The sequence below is a fragment of the Oenanthe melanoleuca genome, chromosome 17 (genome assembly GCF_029582105.1).
Source record: "Oenanthe melanoleuca isolate GR-GAL-2019-014 chromosome 17, OMel1.0, whole genome shotgun sequence".
In the NCBI taxonomy this organism is placed as follows: Eukaryota; Metazoa; Chordata; class Aves; order Passeriformes; family Muscicapidae; genus Oenanthe; species Oenanthe melanoleuca.
The window spans coordinates 5,456,778-5,475,677 of NC_079350.1; the positions used below are offsets into that span (position 1 = coordinate 5,456,778).

The window sequence follows — 18,900 nt, forward strand, 5'->3', positions numbered from 1 at the left end:
AGGGGGAGCAAGAATTGTGTCCATGAATGCCCTGGGAAGGTACCTGTCCTGTGAGCACCAACTTGTTTTGGTGTTTGGTGTGCAGCTCAAATAGAGGTTGTTCACAGAATGTAAAATGCTTCATGGAAATAGCACATTGGAATCCCAGGAAGGAGCAGCAGCAGCACTGCCCACACTGCAGCTTAAATCTTTTACAAAATAGGAGAAAACCAAAAGCTGGTGTTCAGTCTCACAGTGTTCCTGGATGGTAAGATGAGGAGTACCACAATTGCTTTCCATATAGCCTAAATTTATAATTTACCAAATTTCTTTTGGTGTTTTCCTCAGGCAAGACAGCAAGCCCAGCTGAGACATCAGATGGCAGAAGACAGCAAAGCTGAATATTCTTCCACCCTACAGAAGTTCAACAGTGAGCAGCATGAACATTACTACACACACATACCAAACATCTTCCAGGTAAGGGTCACTGGCAGGGCTCTAGAGTAGCCCATAATTCTTTGATAAGAACATTGCACATCACCTCAATTCGATGACTGTGACTTAATTTTTGCTGATTATTTTGGTCATTCTTAGCCAATTTTACATGCAATCCTCCACCCTGAGATGTGGGAGGATAAATTATCCCTTTTTTCCTGAATTAGATATAAAAGCATCAATGATACACAAGGAGGGTGACGTTGAAGTGTTGTGACAGATGAGGACAGCCTTTGGAATCCTCACAATCCTTCTCTGTTCAGCTCCTGTGGCTGTGCAGCTGGGGATCAGGGAGAGCATCACTGGCATTGTTGGGGCAGGAGGCAGCTGGGCATTGTTGCATCTGTCAAGTCCAGCAGCTCTTTATAACCTGTGTTCAAGTCAGCCTGCATGGGTGTTTCAGTGTGAACCACAATAATTCTGCAGCACAGCATCCAAAGAGTTTTAAGCAAGCTTCTGGTTGTGTCTTAGGGTGCCCAAGGACAGGCTGCAGAGGAAGAATAAAAAGCCATCAGAATAATTCTGAGTGAAGATCTGAGTTGGTGCTTGAATGAATGAATTGAGGTTAATGTCGTAGGACAGAACTTCCAAATGACTGTTCCATTGTAATGGGTCATGAGCATCAGAAGGGGAAAATGTAACTTTTTCAGGGGAGGACATGTCACATGCTTGTGATCAGATGAGGAGTAGCTGATATTTGCATGGCAAACACACACTTTCTTACCCACTGCTGAAACTTGTGAGCTAAATGGGCTCCTCCTCTTTTGCCTCATGGTATTTCAAACCAATGCCTTGAGATAACCATTCCTGGGATCAAACAAATCCTGGAGCTGATGAGCACTGATCTGTAGGTGAGCATGTTCAAGTGCTGCAGATGTGCCCTCTGCCCTACCAGTGCACCAGTGAGCTCCAGGGCTTTATTTTACATGTTGAAATAAGTTGTTTTGTAAAGAATTGATGTTGCTTGTAGATCAAGGCAAAGGAGATTTTAAGCTGACTGCTCCTGCAGTCCAGTGTGACACAGGCTGCTCCTGTTCATTATATAATTTGTCATAATAGAATAATGTCACATTCAGTTTCCCTCTGTGGTAAAGGAGAGGCCCCTGGAAGAGATGCTGGAGATCCTGAAATGAATCCACTGAGCAATGAGGAGCTGTGGTGTGAACAATACATGATGTTTTTATTGTACGTGAACACATCAATACATGATGTACAAGACTCCTTAAACACCAAAAATTGCCTTCTAGGGAAAAGAAAGGGAGACATCAAGATCGTGGTTTCCTTGGATTCTACAGTGGAATGAAAATAAGATTGTTCCTAACATGCACAGAGAATGAAAGAATTTGTTGCAGAAATTATTTTAAAAGCCTTAGGAACCATCCTGACAAAAGTCTAAAGCTGGGGTTTGGCAAATCAGCATTTTTTAATGTGAAAACTTAATTGAAAATTTTCCAGTTGTAGTAAAAGAGATTACTTTTAGAATGACATTTTGATATTTGAGGGAACAATACCACTTGGTGCCTGCCTGAGAACATCTGTCCTAGTTTATTCTTAAAAATATGTTTAATCCCTAAGTTTTGAAGTAGTTGATGTAAGCTGGAGAGGAAAATTGGGTGAAATTGTGAAGTTAATGTTTGACCTGGAGGAAATGTAATATTTCAGAAAATACAGGAGATGGAGGAAAGGAGAATCGTGAGGATAGGTGAATCCATGAAAACCTTTGCAGAAGTCGACCGCCAGGTGATCCCCATCATTGGGAAGTGTCTGGATGAGATAACAAAGGCTGCAGAGTCAGTGGATCACAAGAATGTAAGTGCTGCATTGTTAGTTGTCATATTTAGCATTTATCTCAAATTTATGGAGGCTGAAATCCTGGGCCCAGGCTCAGCACAAGAGCTTTGCAGTCACGGAACTGAACCAAAGAACAGCTTCTTGTCCCAAGCTGCTTTGTCTGAGGCAGGATGTGCTCAGATTATTTCCCAAATCTACTTAACACCCAGAAATGCCTTTCCTGCAATACTTTTGTTTTTTATTAAGGAATACTCTCTCATTTTATTAGGATAATTACTTTTTGTAATACTGCAATTTAAAAGTAGCATGTGATGTTGGACATAATTTCAGGTATTTAATCACCAATTCTTATAAAGGTGATTTCTATAGTCAGAAAACAGAATGTTATAGAAATGTCTTAATTCTGATTAGTTTTATAATAATGAAAATATTTCAGATGAACTATTGCAAAATCTTTCTGTAAAATATTTCTGTGCAGCTTTGAGGTTTGCTGCCAATCTGTAAATGAGCAAATCCTGATTTCTGAACATCATTTTCTTTCACAGGATGCAAAGAAACCTCTCTGATAGGAAGGCTGGTAAAGGTTTCAGTTGAATTTCCTGATGTACAGTGACCACAAGGGGAAATGTGTTTTCTGTTTTGTTTGCAGAATGATCTGCTCCCTTCCTACATGAACCCTCTGTTCTTCCAGCCTTTCCCATGGACCACATTAGTGCTTCAAACACTGACAGCATGTGTCTTGCTGCCTGCTTGAATTTCCCATACATGCTTTTCACTGGAATCTTTTCAGAGCTGCTCATTGCCTGGAGCCATCAGCTGGCAGCATAAGCCTGAGGCTGAAGTTTTGAAATTAATCCTCTTCTCTCTTTCAGCAATTGCTCTCACAGACAGCAGCATAGGAAACTCAGGGATCTGGAAACCACTCTCTGAGTGGGAAAAGGGGGAATTGGGGCAGCAATTCCCATGTTAGAACAAGATCCCCTGCTTGAGGTACAGCATGGTGAAATCATGCTGGGGAGATTCATATCTCAGCCCACACTCTGCCCAAGTCTTCTTAGCAAGACACACATGAAACTTAAGCTGGGTGTTTGAATCAGAGTGAATTTTATATTCTCTTGCTCACTAATAAGTCCTTAATGGCTCTTACACAAGTGTGGCATTGGAAAATGATGACTTTGAGCATTGATAACTGAATTTACCACACTCTGCTGTAAACACTGTGCTGACAAAAATGTATTTAACTAGAATAGTTATATTTGAGCAGCTACAAAGGGTTTAGTGTGTTCTATCTGGAAACAATTATGTTCATAAAGAGTTCTTTTTCCTTAAATATCATCAAGGATTTTTTCATATCTGGAGCAGTAATTTCTAACTGTGTTGATTATAATGAAAGTGCTGGATTAGTTATTAAATGTGCAACTGTGTAAATAGGAATGCTTTGTGCCCTCACTGCACTGCACAGAATTCCTGTCAATGCCAATAGAAACTGCCTGCACTTAGCAGGGAATACTGGTTCACTGTTACTGTGTTTCTAAGGCAGCTTTAAATATTTTTTTTTTCCATTTCCCCTTTCTAACCACTCAAACAACATAAAGGTCATGTGGCAAGTGTAAGCTGTGGTGACTGCCTGGTGAACCTGTGCAGAACTTGATTCAGAGGACTCTAGCATCAGATAAAATTAATTTGTTATGGGCTTGGAGTTCCTGTTATGACATTATCTCTGATATCTGGAGCATGCTGGTTATTTTTAGCTCCATTGTAGTGGAATGATGCTTTGAACAAATGGAAGGAACACTAAAATTCAGAGGGGGAAAAGTGAAAAGCTCCATGCATAGGATGAAATACCAGTGGAGTATTTAAAATAACATAGTGTAATCTCTTAGAGAATGGTTTGGGTGGGAAGGGACCTTAAACCCATCCAGTTCCACCCCCTGCCATGGCAGGGACACCTTCCACTGTCCCAGGCTGCTCCAGGCCCTGTCCAGCCTGGCCTGGGACACTTCCAAGGATGGGGCATCCACAGACTCCAGGCTCTTAGAAATATGCTAAATTGTCTCTCTCCATCTTCCCTGCAGGCTCCCCTTAGGTACTGGAAGGCAGCAGCTGAGTCACCCCAAAGCCTTCTCTTTTCCAAGCTGAACAATACCAATTCTCTCAGCTCTTTCCCCCCTCTTCTCTAATCCTTCTTCATCTTGCTTTCATGTTTATCATTAAAAATATCTTCAAGTTTAGCTCTCAGGAATGTCAGACAAGGATGGGATAATGGAAAGTGTTGTTCTACCTCCCTAAAACTCGTGTAGGAAGTTCATGGTGCCACCTGATAGACTGAGGATATTAAATCCATGTGGATCTTCACAATCCCTTGAAAACTTTTGCAAAGCTTTTCCTGTATCTGTTTTGCTCAATGGAGCCTGGCCTCAGGATGGTTTCTATCCCACTAGATTTCTCCTGAACAGCATTTTACCTACAGCCATTCACAGAACCTGTGAAATGCCTTCAAAGCAACAAATTCTTTTTATGTAACAGGGCAGTGATGCTCTTCTCTAGAGAATAATGAGATATTTGTGTGCCAAGGCACAGTGACTCTGGGTATCTTGGATCTTAGCTGTTAGAGTATAACATAATCTCTCTTCCCAAGAAAACAAGCAGATAAGAAGTCTATTAGGATATTTTTTCCAAGTCCATTAGGTTTAAATGCATTTGGCAAGCTGAGGTCTGAATTTGAACTTATGTATAATTAATTTTGTTTGTAGACTTGAGTAGGAAAAATGCTATGGATTGGTTTGGCTTTGATTTGTTTGGGTTTTTTTTTTTTCTTTTTTCCTTTTCCCTTTGTCCAAAACAAAAGAGCAAAGCCATTGTGCACAGTCTACAGCCAGTTTGTGGCTGACTTAGATCCTTCCTAGCAGTGCCCAAGGGAATGTGGCTCCAGTGGCTCCCTCAGCAGGGCATGGTGCTGCTGGTGTGACCTTGGACTGCCTGGATGTTGGGTAAAGCTCATGAAACATTTACAGCCATTTACTGTCACTAAATTCACAACCAACTTGTTGACTTGTGGCACAGTGATCCCACAAGAGCTCTGTTTTATAGGAGTATTTACTGGGATTTTCCTCTGATTTGCTAACAGCTGTATTCCCAGCAAACCTGTACCTTAAATCTTGGTTATGAGTCACTTACTGAAGTGTGATTTGCTTTTCTAGTCAGAAAAGTCCATAAGCTTTTACTCCTTTTCAGCAGAAGGTGGAGAGACTTGCACTGATCCTGGGCTCTGGAAGGGAGTTCATTCCCAGGAATGAGCCTGGTCACTCTCAGGGTTGGTCCCACATGCACAAACTTCCTTATTCTGCTTTAATGTGCCACCAATTTGATGTCAAGCCTTACCTGAGATGTTTACACTTTGTTGGATCTGTCCCATTCCAGGATTCCCAGATGGTAATAGAAGCCTTTAAATCAGGGTTTGAGCCTCCAGGAGATGTGGAATTTGAGGATTTCACACAGCCCATGAAGAGGACAGTGTCTGAATCCAGCCTTTCCAACTCCAGAGGGGATGGGAAGTCAGAGCCCAAGTTTGGTAGCAAATCCAAGGGCAAGTTGTGGCCATTCATCAAGAAAAATAAGGTACTGATTTGCAAACTTGAGCTTGGTGCTAGTATGTGTTCTGTCAATAACAAGTATGTGTCTGTCAAGTAATCTTGGCAAGTTTAGTTTTTTTAAAGAGAATTTTAGATTCAGAAAGTCAATAACTTATGTCTTAATATGCTGTTTTGTAGTCTTTGGTTACTTAAGTTTCTTTATAACTTTAATTTTGTTTTTCTTGTATAATTTCATTAATTATGTTGCAATTTTAAAATTAATTTAACTTAAGTTGTCATGTCTCTGCCATGGTCCATTTCTGTTCCTAACTCAGAGAAGGAGTTGTAAACCACTTACCTAGTGCCATGTGTGCCAACTAACATTGTTACCTGTGGGAAGCTTCAGTGTGGTGTTACTGTTTTGACACTCCTCAAACTCTCCTTGCCTTTCCATTTGCGTTGTCTTTCCAGTCTGTGCACTGGGGTCAGCAGGTGGGTGGCTGGGAACAGGGAATTGCTGGGATTCACTCTGAATCACAACTAATGGAGCCTAACTAACTGAGCACTTGACTGTTTAAAAGACCATATTAACTTATGTACCCATTAAACCTTTTTCATTCCACTGTCATACTTTACCCCATAATGCATGGCAGCATTTATCTGGGGTCAGCAGGACGTGTCAGGGGGACTGGACTCAATCAGGTTTCAGTAACACTGATGGAAGCCCAGAATAGCTTCGTTTTTTGACCTCACTCTTACTCTGATCATTTATCCAACCACTTAAATCTGAGTTTTAAAAATCTCCCTGTTCACGAGGGGTCATCCCTGTAGTGCTGGTGTGAGAGAGGACTTGCTGTTGTCTGGTGCTTACATCAGTGTAGCCAGAATAAAAACACAAGCAAGGACTGACTCCTGAGCCAATTCGTAGAATGATCTGTACAAGTGTGATGCTGAGGTGTGATCTGGAAGCAGGAAGGAATGTGGTTTGTTGTTTTCCAGATAATAGAAACGCTACTGGGCACTAAGGTACCTTCCTTATCTGATCCATTTAAATTCAGGTATTTGAAAGCTCTATCCATATGCATTATTCCGAGCTGTCCACAGAGCAGAGCAGGGCAATTGATGGGGATAGTGCTGCATGGAAGAGTCTGCATGAGCTTCCCTCAAAATACTTTTGTGTTACTCTTCTGTTGCATCACTTACTAATACTTTCATTTATCACAACTCTTCATTTAACATGACTCTTAACCTCTGCTTTCTCCCCTCTTTTGAACCATGGCCTTTAATATTTAATTATTTAATTGGTTTTTTCTCTGGATTTCAAATATTGGTTTTGATGCTTATTTTCGTTTTGTGTTTTATCTTTTTATTTTTGGTTTTTATTCTGTCACTTCTCCATCTCTTATACGTAGCTTATGTCCCTTTTAACATCCCCCCATCAGCCCCCTCCTCCTCCCCCTGCCTCTGCCTCACCCTCTGCTGTTCCCAACGGCCCCCAGTCTCCCAAGCAGCAAAAGGAACCCCTCTCCCATCGCTTCAACGAGTTCATGACCTCCAAACCCAAAATCCACTGCTTCAGGAGCCTAAAGCGTGGGGTAAGTTCTCCTCTGGATCTCTCTCTCTTTCTCTCTCTCTCTCTTTTTCTTTCCTTTCTTGCGCTTTTATTGCACGTTCTGTTATGTAAAACTTTTGTTTTGTGAACGGTTCCGTTGTGTTTTATCATAACATGCAGACAAATCCAAGGGTTCCCAACCCATAAAGGCCATTTGTAGTCAAAACCCCCACAATGAAACCACAAAAAGTCCAGCTGCTGGTGGAAATCACCCATCTGGGTGTCTTGGGGGAGGAAGGGTTGGACAAAATGCAGAAGGAGGAGCTGAACATTGAGTAATGCAAGAAGTCAAATCTTTAGTTTTTCTCTCTGCAGGGTGGGTTCAGCTCAATGTCTGTGTCAGAAGAAGAGTACATTAGGAGGGATTCTAGCAGATAGCAGTTGGTAGAAGTTCAGTCTGGAGTGATGTGACATTGTCACTGGAGCAGTGGGAACTTCTGTTCCAGTCACTGGGGCCCAGCTGGTGCTGCAGTGTTAGTTTGTGTAGTGACTCTGAGTCTTCATAAGAAACAGGTGAGATGAGGAAGGTGAGCTGACTCTGGGTGGTGACAAAGCCTTTCCATGGTCCTTGTGTGCTTTAAGCCAGGGCTGCCAGGTCTGGGGACACTGGGACACAATTCTCAGTGCCATGATGCACTGTTTAAAATTATATTCTGTACCAAAGCTTTATTGGTGCAGTATGACAGAGGAGAGGTTCAGAGGGAGCAGGATTTGGGATTCCCCTGCCAGCAGCTGCAGTGCAGTGTGTTAGTGCTGGTTTAAGCTTTTTATAGTGGAAGATGCTGGAAGCCTCCATGGCTGATTTGGGGATTCACACTGGACCAACACTTTGTGCCACACCACCACTGTTGAAGCTCAGGCTCCCTGTCTCCTTTGCTGCTGATAAAGAAGGAAATATGGCCTGAGCTTTTCCAGGTCACAGCAGCTGTGGTTCTATTCATAAACCAATGTTGAAGTATTTGTGTGGAATTAAATCCTCTCATAGGTGGTCTTCATAAGCAGTAAATAAAATGTTGAGTCCCTGAGATAAAATTTGCCATTTTTCAAATGAAAATAAGACTTTATCTTCCCAGAAACTCACACATGACATGGTTCTACTGAAAATTTGCTGGCCCAGCATGGCTTTGCCTCCTAGGTGAAAGTCCTTAGAATTATTTTCTCCTGTAAAAATTACAGGAAGGAGACAAAACTGTTCAGTATTTTAAAATGTTTTTAGAGCAGACAGTAACAGTGAGGAAGTGACTACTTTAAAAAGCCCAGATTCTGCTCCAGGCACTCATTTAGGACTGAGGACTGGAGCTGTATAAAAGCAGAGATGTTTTCCATGGGGAACTTCAGTGGTTGGTTACAAAGAATTGAGAACAGCACTGTAAACAATGCATTGTCTCGCCTGGTTACAGACAGAGCTGTTAAAAATAAAGATGTTTTAAACAGTTTCAGTTCTTTGCTAGGAAACTGACATTTAATGGGACACTCAGAACACAAAAAATTCCATTTCTTCCCATCCCTGTTTCACTGGGGAAGTGGGAAGTTTCTGAGCTGTCCAAAGGCAGGTTCTGTACATGTCCCTCCTATCCTCAGTTGCAGTTTGGCTCAGAGCATCTTCTCTCAGTGGTTTTGCCAGGTGGAGAGACACTTTCAATTCTGCTTGTGCAGCAGCAGAGCTGAGGATGTGCTGGGTGGTGGCTCCACTCCAGGGTGGCAGCTGGGGCCCTCCTTGTCCTGTGCTGGGTCACTTTGGGGTGAAGGCACTGCTGGAGGTCAGGGGCTGTGCTGCAATCTAATGCTCCACAGTGGCATTCAAAGAGCAGAGTGTTGAAAATAGTGCTGAGTATTTCCTACTTGAGTGAAAAATACTGGTTTGTAGTTCCAAGGGCACTTCACCAGTTTGTATTTCAAATGTACAGATCCCTATTGACTGATTGCTTGACCATATAAACAATTATAACTAATTGCTTTAAATACTTCCTGAAGGAAGGCCATTATTTCATGTATTATCTCAGGAATCCAAGCACACCTTAAGAACTCTGCATGCCATATTGTTTTAAGTGCTTTGTGTGAAAGGCAAACTAATGAGAACAATATCCTATGGTCTTCTCTGGAATCCCTCAAATTTCAGCTGACACATTCATTGAGAATGTGCAAGGAAGGGCTATTGCTAAATCTTCATTTAAACCTTTCACTGTGTTCTTTTTGCTATTTCATTTCCTTCCCCTGTCAGCTACCAGGATGTTTGTATGTAAATAGTTTTCCTGCCTGACTCATCCTGAGGATTTGGAGTCCAGTGTTCAGATCATCATCTCTTATCCCAGAGGGATGAATTCAGGCCCCTTGGATCATCCAGAGAGATGGAGGAGGAGGAGAGGCTGCAAACCTCTGGCAACCTGCTCTGTCTCATTTGGAGACTTGTCAAATTCACATTTTATAGATCCTTGGTGATTTTTTTTTTTTTTTTACAAATGATCAGACTCTAAGGCATCATCAAAGTGCCATATGACCTTCAAAGATAAAATCATTCTAACCAGGCAAAAAGAAAATCAAGAACCACCCACAAATCCTTTTAATTTATCAGATGAAAAATGAGTGCTTGGTATTTCTTTCAGTTGATATGACCCCTGTTATATTAGGTACAGCTAGACAACGCTGTTTATTCTGCTTTGATCTTACTAAGTTTAGTAAGATTTCTTTTATTCAGTTATTTTCCATTCTCCTGTAAAATCCAAAAACATCTTAATTTTGCTCAGGACCATGAGCATTAATGTCAGGATTACTGGATTGTGATTTCCCAGAGGAATGAGGAGGATGTAGGGTGGAACTCTCCTCTGCACAGAAGGACATTTGATTTGTACATCAGGGAAGCAACTTTTAGGAAGGTCATGCAGGGACCAGCAGGGCAGCACAGTGTAACAGGACTCTGGATCATTCCATTTGCTCTGAATTGTCTCTGCACTGCTGGGTTTGTTCCTTGGCAGAATTCCACTCCAGACACTTTCAGTGAAGGTGCTCACAAGGCTCTTCAAATCTTATTTTAGAGTATTCAGCCAAATTGCCAAGCAGGTGCTTCCTGGATTTCTTAATAACTTGAGTTCTCAAATCCTACAAAGCCAGGGAACAAAGTTTACTTCAGAAAAAATGGGATCACACTCCATTTTTGCACTGTCTTAAGGAATAAGGAAAAGAAAAATAATTATTTGACACAAGCAAGTCCTGAGACCATAGCAGGATAAATTCCAGCAGCAGGAATTGCAGGTTGTAATTGATCCTTGAAACATAGCACGGGAATGGATTCCCAGACAACTCCTCCATGAAATCTGTGAGATCAGAATGTGTCTGGAGAGGGAGTGTGTTTTAACAATTTCCTTTAAAAATTTTGGTTTAGCATCTTAGGTTGCATTTGGCAAAATCACTGGTGACTGTTAAAACAAATTATATAATAAGCTGTGATATGTCCTGTGCCCAGTCTGGTTTTAATTTTGCTTCCAAACCAAAAATCTAATGAATCTTGTTTTCATGGAAGGAAGCAGATGCCTGAATAATTCATAACAGATACAAGGCTAATGTGGAGGCACTAATACCAGTATCAGTGGTCACTGCCAATATGAAATCCTAGTCTGTTATAAAAAAAAAAATAATTTAGGTGCAGACTCTTGTCAGAGTCTATGGTTTTCTAATCACATTTTTGTATTTTCCTCAAAGCTTTTTTCTTCTAACCCCAGCAGCAGAAATGTCCATTATAGAGAATACCATAAAACTGTTAGAGCACTTATTATGGATCAGAACTAGGAGAAGGAGAAAAAACTGTCATACATTTTTTTGTGAGTGTTTTTTCTAATAGCTGCTTTAAAAGACACCATAAAATTAGTGTAGCACTTCAAATCAGCTTCATCTCTTTAGGGAAGTTAAAGCCAGAAGAGCACAAAGAATGAGGAACCAGTTACATAACTTATAATTTCATTTATGCTTGCTCTGCTTTTTCTAATTCCATTTTGAGGACAAAGGAAACTCGGTATTCTGCTGGTTGGTACTAATTTTGTGTCTTTTAGTTTTATTGCTGCAGTGACAGTAACATCAGCACCATTTTTTTTATTTTTTTTTTTTAAAGAGCAATCCTCCAAACTAACAACATCCAGGGGCAGAACTTACACCTTTGAACGACTCTGTGTGATCTGTGTGAACTTGGCTTTCCTCCCTCTCCCCAGAGCCTGGGAAGTGACTGAGCAGGGAGGATGGTCTGGGAGCTGGGGCAGACATCACTGCCACTACCCAAGTTCCATAAAGCACACGGAGGAAATTTTGTGGTTTCCTTTCTAGTGGAAGTTGTTGACTTCGTTAAATGTGATTTTATTTCCATTGCACTGTTTGCTGTTGTCCCTCCCTGCCCGTCTCCTCTGACACTCTGAGCACTGAGCTCTGAGCCTGCCCCACTGAGCAGCTCTTTGTTGCTGTGTGAGCATGCAGAGGCACCAAGCAAAGCACCCCTCCCCCTGCTCTGCTCCCTGCCCTGGAACACTTGCTGTTCTAACCCAGGTGTCTCCCTCTGTGCCATACTGGGACTTTTGGTGGGTGGGTCTTTAAATCCATGGTTTGTTCTAGCACTGAGAGAGATGTCTCCTGACCCTGGTGTTTAAACAAGCATTTTAAAATGCCACATTTTCTGATCTCTCTAAGCATGCTGAACTTTTAATATCCACCTGGCTCCCAGGAGGCTCCACTCTGCACTTTGAGGGGAGTTAAACACCCATCTTTAGCTATAGAACTGTAGAAGCAGTGAACACAGATGCTGTGCTCATCCCCGGTGTAACCAATGTGTGTTTTCTCTTGCTGACTCACCAGCAGACACAGTCTTTGTATATTCACAAAGAACTCATGAAGAGGACTTTAGGGACACCCACGTGTGCCATTGAGGCTAGGGAATATGTTGTAAGTCTGAGTATGGTGTGATCAGCCCATACTGTTGCTGCACAGTCGCTAACCCCACTTACAACCAGTGTGCTGTGGGAATGTGCTTTGTCAAAGAGCCAAGGAAAATTTGGTGGGAGGCAAGTGGCAGCTTATGGTGTGATGTGCAGGAAAGATAATGTCTGCTAGTTCTGGAAATGCTGAAATTGGCACCATTAAAGTTGCTGGACCTGTGAAATTCTAAGTGTTGCAAACAGGTTCTGCACGTTTATTTTAAATTATTTAATGAATGCAGTCTTGAGCATCACGAGCCCTGATGGACAGGAGTTCTGTTCGTTGGTTGTGGAGCATTTCCCTAGAGCCTTTGGAAGCTTCTGTGAGCTATCTATAATGATGGTAGTTCATGGAATCCAGATATGTGACCTCTAAACCTGCTACTTGGACAAAGCAGAGTATGGGGAGATTGGTGCAGGGCCACTAAAAAGAAAAAAAGAAAGAAAATTACCTCTTGGTTGTATGGATGGAAGTCCAGTAGTTTATTTCAACCCTGTTTTCTGTAAGTGAGGTTAGTGGCCGTGACTGTCCAATAACACATGGACCTGCTGGCTTTCATGCTCCCTCATGTGTTATTGAAGCTTGTGGCTCTTAGACTCTTCATTTTTTCCCTGCAAGACTAAGCTAGGCTTGGTTTAAATTGACAGCTTGAAACACATTTGCTCATTTCAAGGAAATGTAACTTATTTGATCATTGGGAGGAAAATGCCTTTGTTCTCCCAGGAGCTGTGAGCAAGTTTCTAGCTGTGAAAACCCAACAGAATGGGCAAAAGTAGTTGTGTAGTGTATAATGCAGATTTATTTTCAATCTGCTTATATTTCTTTATAGAAACTGAATCACTGTCACATAAAATTACCAATAAATTTCAGAAATGGAAAACTGTGAACATGACTTATTTCAGCATTTCATTGTTTCCAGCCTATGAACTGCTTTATTTATACTGGTTATAACAATCCTTGATGTACTATTTGGAAATGCTATTAATAAGTTCTCTATTTTTGTCATACTTAACAGCAAAAGAATTGGGCATACAGTGTCTGTAATCCCTTTTAAATTTGCTGGATTTGCAGCAAAAGAATAGCCTTGATGCAGATGATTCTCAGCAGTATTTAGTGCCTTTAGTGATTAGTTTTTAGCCACTAGAGCATGTAGCATACATCTGTGCCTTTCTAGAGTGCTTCATAGGTAAATATTTTTCTGCACCATGAGTCTTGTCTGTATCTATGTACAAGAATCTCAATTTGTGCTGATCATGTCTATGCTAAAGTTCACAGGAGTGCTAAAGCAATGATGCAAACACAAGCTGCCTGAATTTCTTCAGACCATTCTTTCTCCTTCTATGATTACTCTCTCCAATGGATTGGTTTTGTTTGCTTTATTTTTTTAATGGCCTCTTTAGTTCAGAGGGTGAATTTCTTCATGGCACTGTGATTATCATCATGTGTTTGTTCCCTAATGGACTGGACAGAGGGAAGTGTCACTGCTGCCTTGTCACTGAATGATCAGTTCACATGCAGCATTTCACTATTATTTCAAGACCTTTTATTTTCCTTGAATGGCTGCCATGTGTTGCTGTACAAATCCTGGTAACTAATGGGAATTGGTTTTTTTTTTTGGGAAAAAGTGTATTTCTTAAATCAGCTGCCCACAAGAGGTGTGGAGCCTTTATTTTAAATCCAATCCCTAATGAACTGTGTTTTTGCTAAAAATGGAGCCTCTGTTTGAGAACACCATTGCTGGGAACTGTTGGTAGTGACAGAGAACTTGGATGGAAAGAGGTTCCCAAGTCTGGCAGCACAAATCCTTGCCTGGAGAGAGGCATTTTCAGCTTTTACTTTTCAGCAGTTGTTAACATGGAGCAGGTGCTTTTATGCACCTCAGGTTTGTTGGGGAGTTGGAGCATTTCACAACTTCTGTCTCTGAGAGCTGGCAGGGCAGCTCAGTGCCCTGGAGGAGGAGGAGGAGGCTGGGTGGAGTCTGAATTCTGCTTTTCTGCCTGGCTTTAGATCTCTAGCAGCAGCAGCTCCCCTGTGCTTGGCACAGAACTGAGCCCTTTAGTCTCCCTATCTCTTGGAAACCCTTCTGAACTGCAGCTGTTTTGTCATTTTGCAGTGCTGGAAGAGGCTTTGGGAATTTGGGTGGTTGGGTGCCCAGGCACAGTTGTTCACCTGGGAGTTGCTGGGGCACCTGGCCAGAGCTGTGTGTGCAGGTGAGGCAGGGCAGAGCTGCTCCCTGGGCACACACTGCTTCCAGTGTAACTAAAGATAATGTCTGGGCTCTGTCCCAGGAAATGTGCTAACTTCTGAAGAATTAGATCATGTATATCATTTAAGGAGGTTGAATAATGTCTTACCACACTGTCATAGAACCAATTTGGTGTCAAGAGAATAGATATTTGTTTCCTCCTCCTTGGGCCTGACCTTGTGTGACTGTGGCCAAAGTACGTTTGAGTCTGAGTATTTGTTTCTGAATTGTTCAGGAATGAGAAATGGCTGTTTGTGCCTGCCTGGGCAGCACTCTGCAGTCCACAGGGACAGTCCAGGGGTGTTGTCCTTTGGCTGCAGCCAGAGAACCAGGCACCCCCTGGAGGTCCCATGGGTGCTGCTGGAGCTGCTCCTCACCTCTCCACTGAGGTTTGGCTCAGTGTTACCCCCCAAAACCCTTCCATGAGGGGCTGATGCATTTCAGCACATTTTTGATCTGAAGTGACACCCATACACTTACAAGCTGTGAGTTTTTCCCAGCTCAGTGCTGTTGCTGTGATGAGAGCTCCAATGTTGTTGTTGTGCTGCTGTCAGTCACTCCAGGTCCAATTTCACCTGTGCCCAGGTCCAGCACTTCCCATTCCTGTTCCTGGCCAGGTCATGGCAGCTGCCCAAGCCCATCTTGTGAACTTTTGCACAGATCTGTTAGTGTGACCCATTTTGCCTTCCAACAGCAAGGGGGTTGTGTCATTTTATTGTAACATCAGCCTGAAAAAGTTCCTCTTCTACTGATGCACTGTTGTTTTTTCTCTCTCTCCCCCAACCCTGTATCTCTCCAATTTTACATGAAGCTTTCTCTCAAGCTGGTAAGCACATTTACAGCATGCCTGTCCTGTGTTTTAATCACAATTTCCTGTGTGTTTTAATGTGCACTGTGCCACATGTGACATGACACTGAAATTAACTGTTAAATTTGTTTCTTCTTTGTGTTTGCTTTTTTTGGCATTTATCAGATAAATCTGAATACACAGGTCTGGAGTCTAATAGAGGTGATCAGAATTCAGTCTTCTAATAAGCTGCTAAAAAATTAACTCTAATATATAGTTTAGTTTTCACTTTTATAATCTAGGGCTATGAAAATGTAGAAAAACAATATTGAATAATGCTGCTACTGTGTAAGTATATATTAAAGCATTAAAAGAAGGGAAAAAATTTAAAATAAAGGTCTCTGTGCTTTCTGGACTTTTTCCAGAGAGCCATGCATGTCTTTCTGTGTAAAGTAGCTGCAAAGTTTGCTTTCCATGTCCAGTATTTCTGGAAATCTGCATCATTACCACCTACATTTTACAGCCCTATGTAGTCCTTCAGAATAACCAATAATGGCATTAATTAAAGTTCTGTAAACCTTAACCAACAAGGTTAACTCAATCTGATTTAAATTTGCAAATTGAGAGATATGCATGTGTGTGAATCCTAAATTCCATCTTGGATGCAGCTGGGAAGGTTACTTGAACTATGGTAAGACAAAGATGTAACTGAGCTGGAAAGGGAAGGGGTGAACAGACCTGGGAAAGCAAATTGCATGCTCCATGCACAAGGCAGTGTTTTGCTTGGGACACTCCACACCTTGCTGTGTCCCTGTCCACATTCCTTTGGCCCTGGAGAGCCCCTCAGCAGGAGACTGTGCCTGGTTTGCTGCCCCACCCTGTGCAAACACACCAGAGCCACAGCCACTGGTGGCATCTGGGGACCTCACAGGCTCCACCTAAACTGTCTTAGCTTCCAAATTCTCTTATTCCTCACCAGTTTGTGCCTTTGGGTGCTCTTTCCCTTCCCTGTGAGGGTGGGCAGGCCCTGGCACAGGTTCCCAGAGCAGCTGTGGCTGCTCCTGGATCCCTGGGAGTGCCAAGGCCAGGCTGGATGGGGCTTGGAGCAACCTGGGATGGTGGAAGGTGTCCCTGCCCATGGCAGGGGGTTGGAACAAGATGAGCTTTAAGATCCCCTCCAACACAAACTATTCTGTGATTCTACATAAATCTTGTGCTTGGGCACATCACTGTGGGTCTCTTCTGCTCGTGGCAGCTCATCCAGAGAAATGTCTGAGCCACCAGAGGTGCCTGGAGCAGCTCTGGCAGTTTGGGGTCCTGCTGCTGCTCTGGCAGCACAGTGACTTCCCTGGGCAGGTCTGAGGAATGGTGGGAGTGCCTGGAATATGTGCAAACCCTCTTTTGGCAGTTGCCAAGCCACTATCCTGGAAGTCCAGTGCATTTATAACAGATTTCCATCATTTTCTTGGTCACTAGTGTGCTGTGGAGCTGAGTTAAGCCTTTGTGTAGGAGTAAATCCTCCAAAAATGGCTGACATGGCCTTTTCCTGGGAATTGCAGAAATTGGAAAGATATGCAGGGAGGGCTGAGACCCATTTCCACCTCAGATGGAGAAAAGCAGCTTTTTGTAATCTCCTCTTGGATGCTCACTATGCAAGAGCCAAAGCTGAAAAAGCACATGCTCTCCTCACATGTGGCTTCAGTCCAGAAACCAGTCCTAGTACAGCCTCTGCATTCACAGCCCTTCATCTTGGGACAATTTGAACCCTAAATCTCATTGTCTTTCTGCAAGGAGACCTTGTGAGCAGCACATCAGAAATTGCACAGCTTTCCTCTCTCCTCACTGCTGCAGCATTTCTATAAACATAGCCAATGTCCAGGACTTGAGAGGTAGCCCAGGTGTGTTTGTGCTTGAGAGCATGAAATGTGCCCAGCATGTGCAAAAACTGCTCCTTGGCTCTCCTTTTTGGGGCAGGGGCTTCAGCTCCTGATAGGAAATTCCTGAGCACAGACTAAAGCTGGAGTGAGGTCACCTGCCAGCCTTGGGTGTGCAGCTCCTGCTGTGGCCTGGAGCATTGTGAGCCAAGCTGCTGGATTCAGTCCAGCTTAGAACTCTTCAATGAAGTTGAAGAATCAAAAACAAGATTCCAAAAAGATGCTTTTTCCAAATTTCACTATCTGTTGCATTCTATTTATGTGCAGCTGGGGATGTTTTCAAGCCTGTTTCTTCTGCTTAGAAGTGAGGAGGATTTGTCAGAATGTTATCTAGACTTTCCTGTAATTGCTTGTTTGTTTACAAAGCTGCCTCCAGATGCTTTGCCTTAAAAAGATGTGTGTGGTTTTAGTGTGGATTATCCATAAAATAGATGGAATCACTCTCATGTCTGTTATAATGTGGGAGTTGCTGTCAAGCAAAATCTAAATATTAAAGAATAAATTAAAATAGATCTCTCTTCTACCAGGCACATCAAGCAATGTAAGCACTGGTAGGACTATGTGTGGGTAAAGTTTCAGAATCAGCATAACTTTTAGTTATTTGCCTTAAATTTGCTTTCTCACTGTCTCACAAATGGAATTTTAAGTGTATTATTGCACAGATGATCCAGGCTTCACTAGAAGCCCATGCCATCTTTGACAATCAGTGCAGCAGCAGTTCCCTCAGCTCTGTGACTTTGGAATGGCCAGTCCAGAGGAGAAGGTGACCTGTGTGTGCTTGTCCTCCAGCCCTCTGACAGCCCAGACTGGTTTTGCACTGCTTGTTCTGCAGCTGCAGGAGAAAGTCACAGTGTCCCAGCACATTCAGTACAGAGCCACGGGTCTAATGAGCAGCAGTGTCTCCTCTAAATCACTCTCCTCAGAGAGAAATTTGGTGTTTTAGCAACACTGATGGCCCAGCCCTGCTCACAGGCTCTCAGTAAGCTGATGGAGCACTGAATTTGGTTACTCAGCTTTGTGCTTTTACTCTTCTTTCTCCCATATTCCCCCTTAGAAATGGGACAGGAAATGAGCAGAAGCCAAAACAAGCTAAACCTGCCCAAATTCAAGCTTATGCACAAGAATCTCACTCCCTTATGGTGCTACTAATCAGTATTGATATATGTTCAGTTTAGCACATGCAATCTGCCTCCACTGCCTTCTGGCAAGACAAAAATAGGTGTTACTGTGAAGAAAAGTGTGGATGTATTTTATGTGTCATCTATCTGCTATATCAAATTGAGGCAATCAAGAGGAGACATAGCAGAAGGCAGAAAAGGGGTTTTCAAGCAGAATCACACCAAGGTAACCACTGTGGTATTCACATTTTTTTTCCTTTGGTTATCATTTCAAACTGACTGTTCCATGACTTTGATTAACTTCTGGTTTTTGTGTGAGTACAAGTGAGAGAGGAAAAACTGAGAGGCTTTGGCATGGAATGTGGACCCTGGAAAGTAAGCAGCATGTTTTTTTAAATTGCAGAGTCCAGTGGG

General features: G+C 42.5%; 1 protein-coding gene across 25 annotated transcripts in view; it reads left to right on the forward strand.

The window, feature by feature from the left end:
• The window catches only part of FNBP1 (formin binding protein 1), a 92,784-nt gene that overhangs the window by 61,996 nt on the left and 11,888 nt on the right, over positions 1–18,900 (forward strand). For 7 of the 25 annotated variants that reach the window (XM_056505192.1, XM_056505195.1, XM_056505196.1 and 4 more), the window contains exons 7-10: positions 328–456; positions 2,137–2,283; positions 5,686–5,883; positions 7,250–7,432. In XM_056505192.1, the coding sequence (XP_056361167.1) occupies positions 328–456; positions 2,137–2,283; positions 5,686–5,883; positions 7,250–7,432 (657 nt within the window). Of the gene's footprint in view, positions 1–327; positions 457–2,136; positions 2,284–5,685; positions 5,884–7,249; positions 7,433–15,458; positions 15,474–18,900 lie in introns of all 25 variants that reach the window. The other 18 variants (XM_056505205.1, XM_056505206.1, XM_056505203.1 and 15 more) reach the window with 4 other exon arrangements.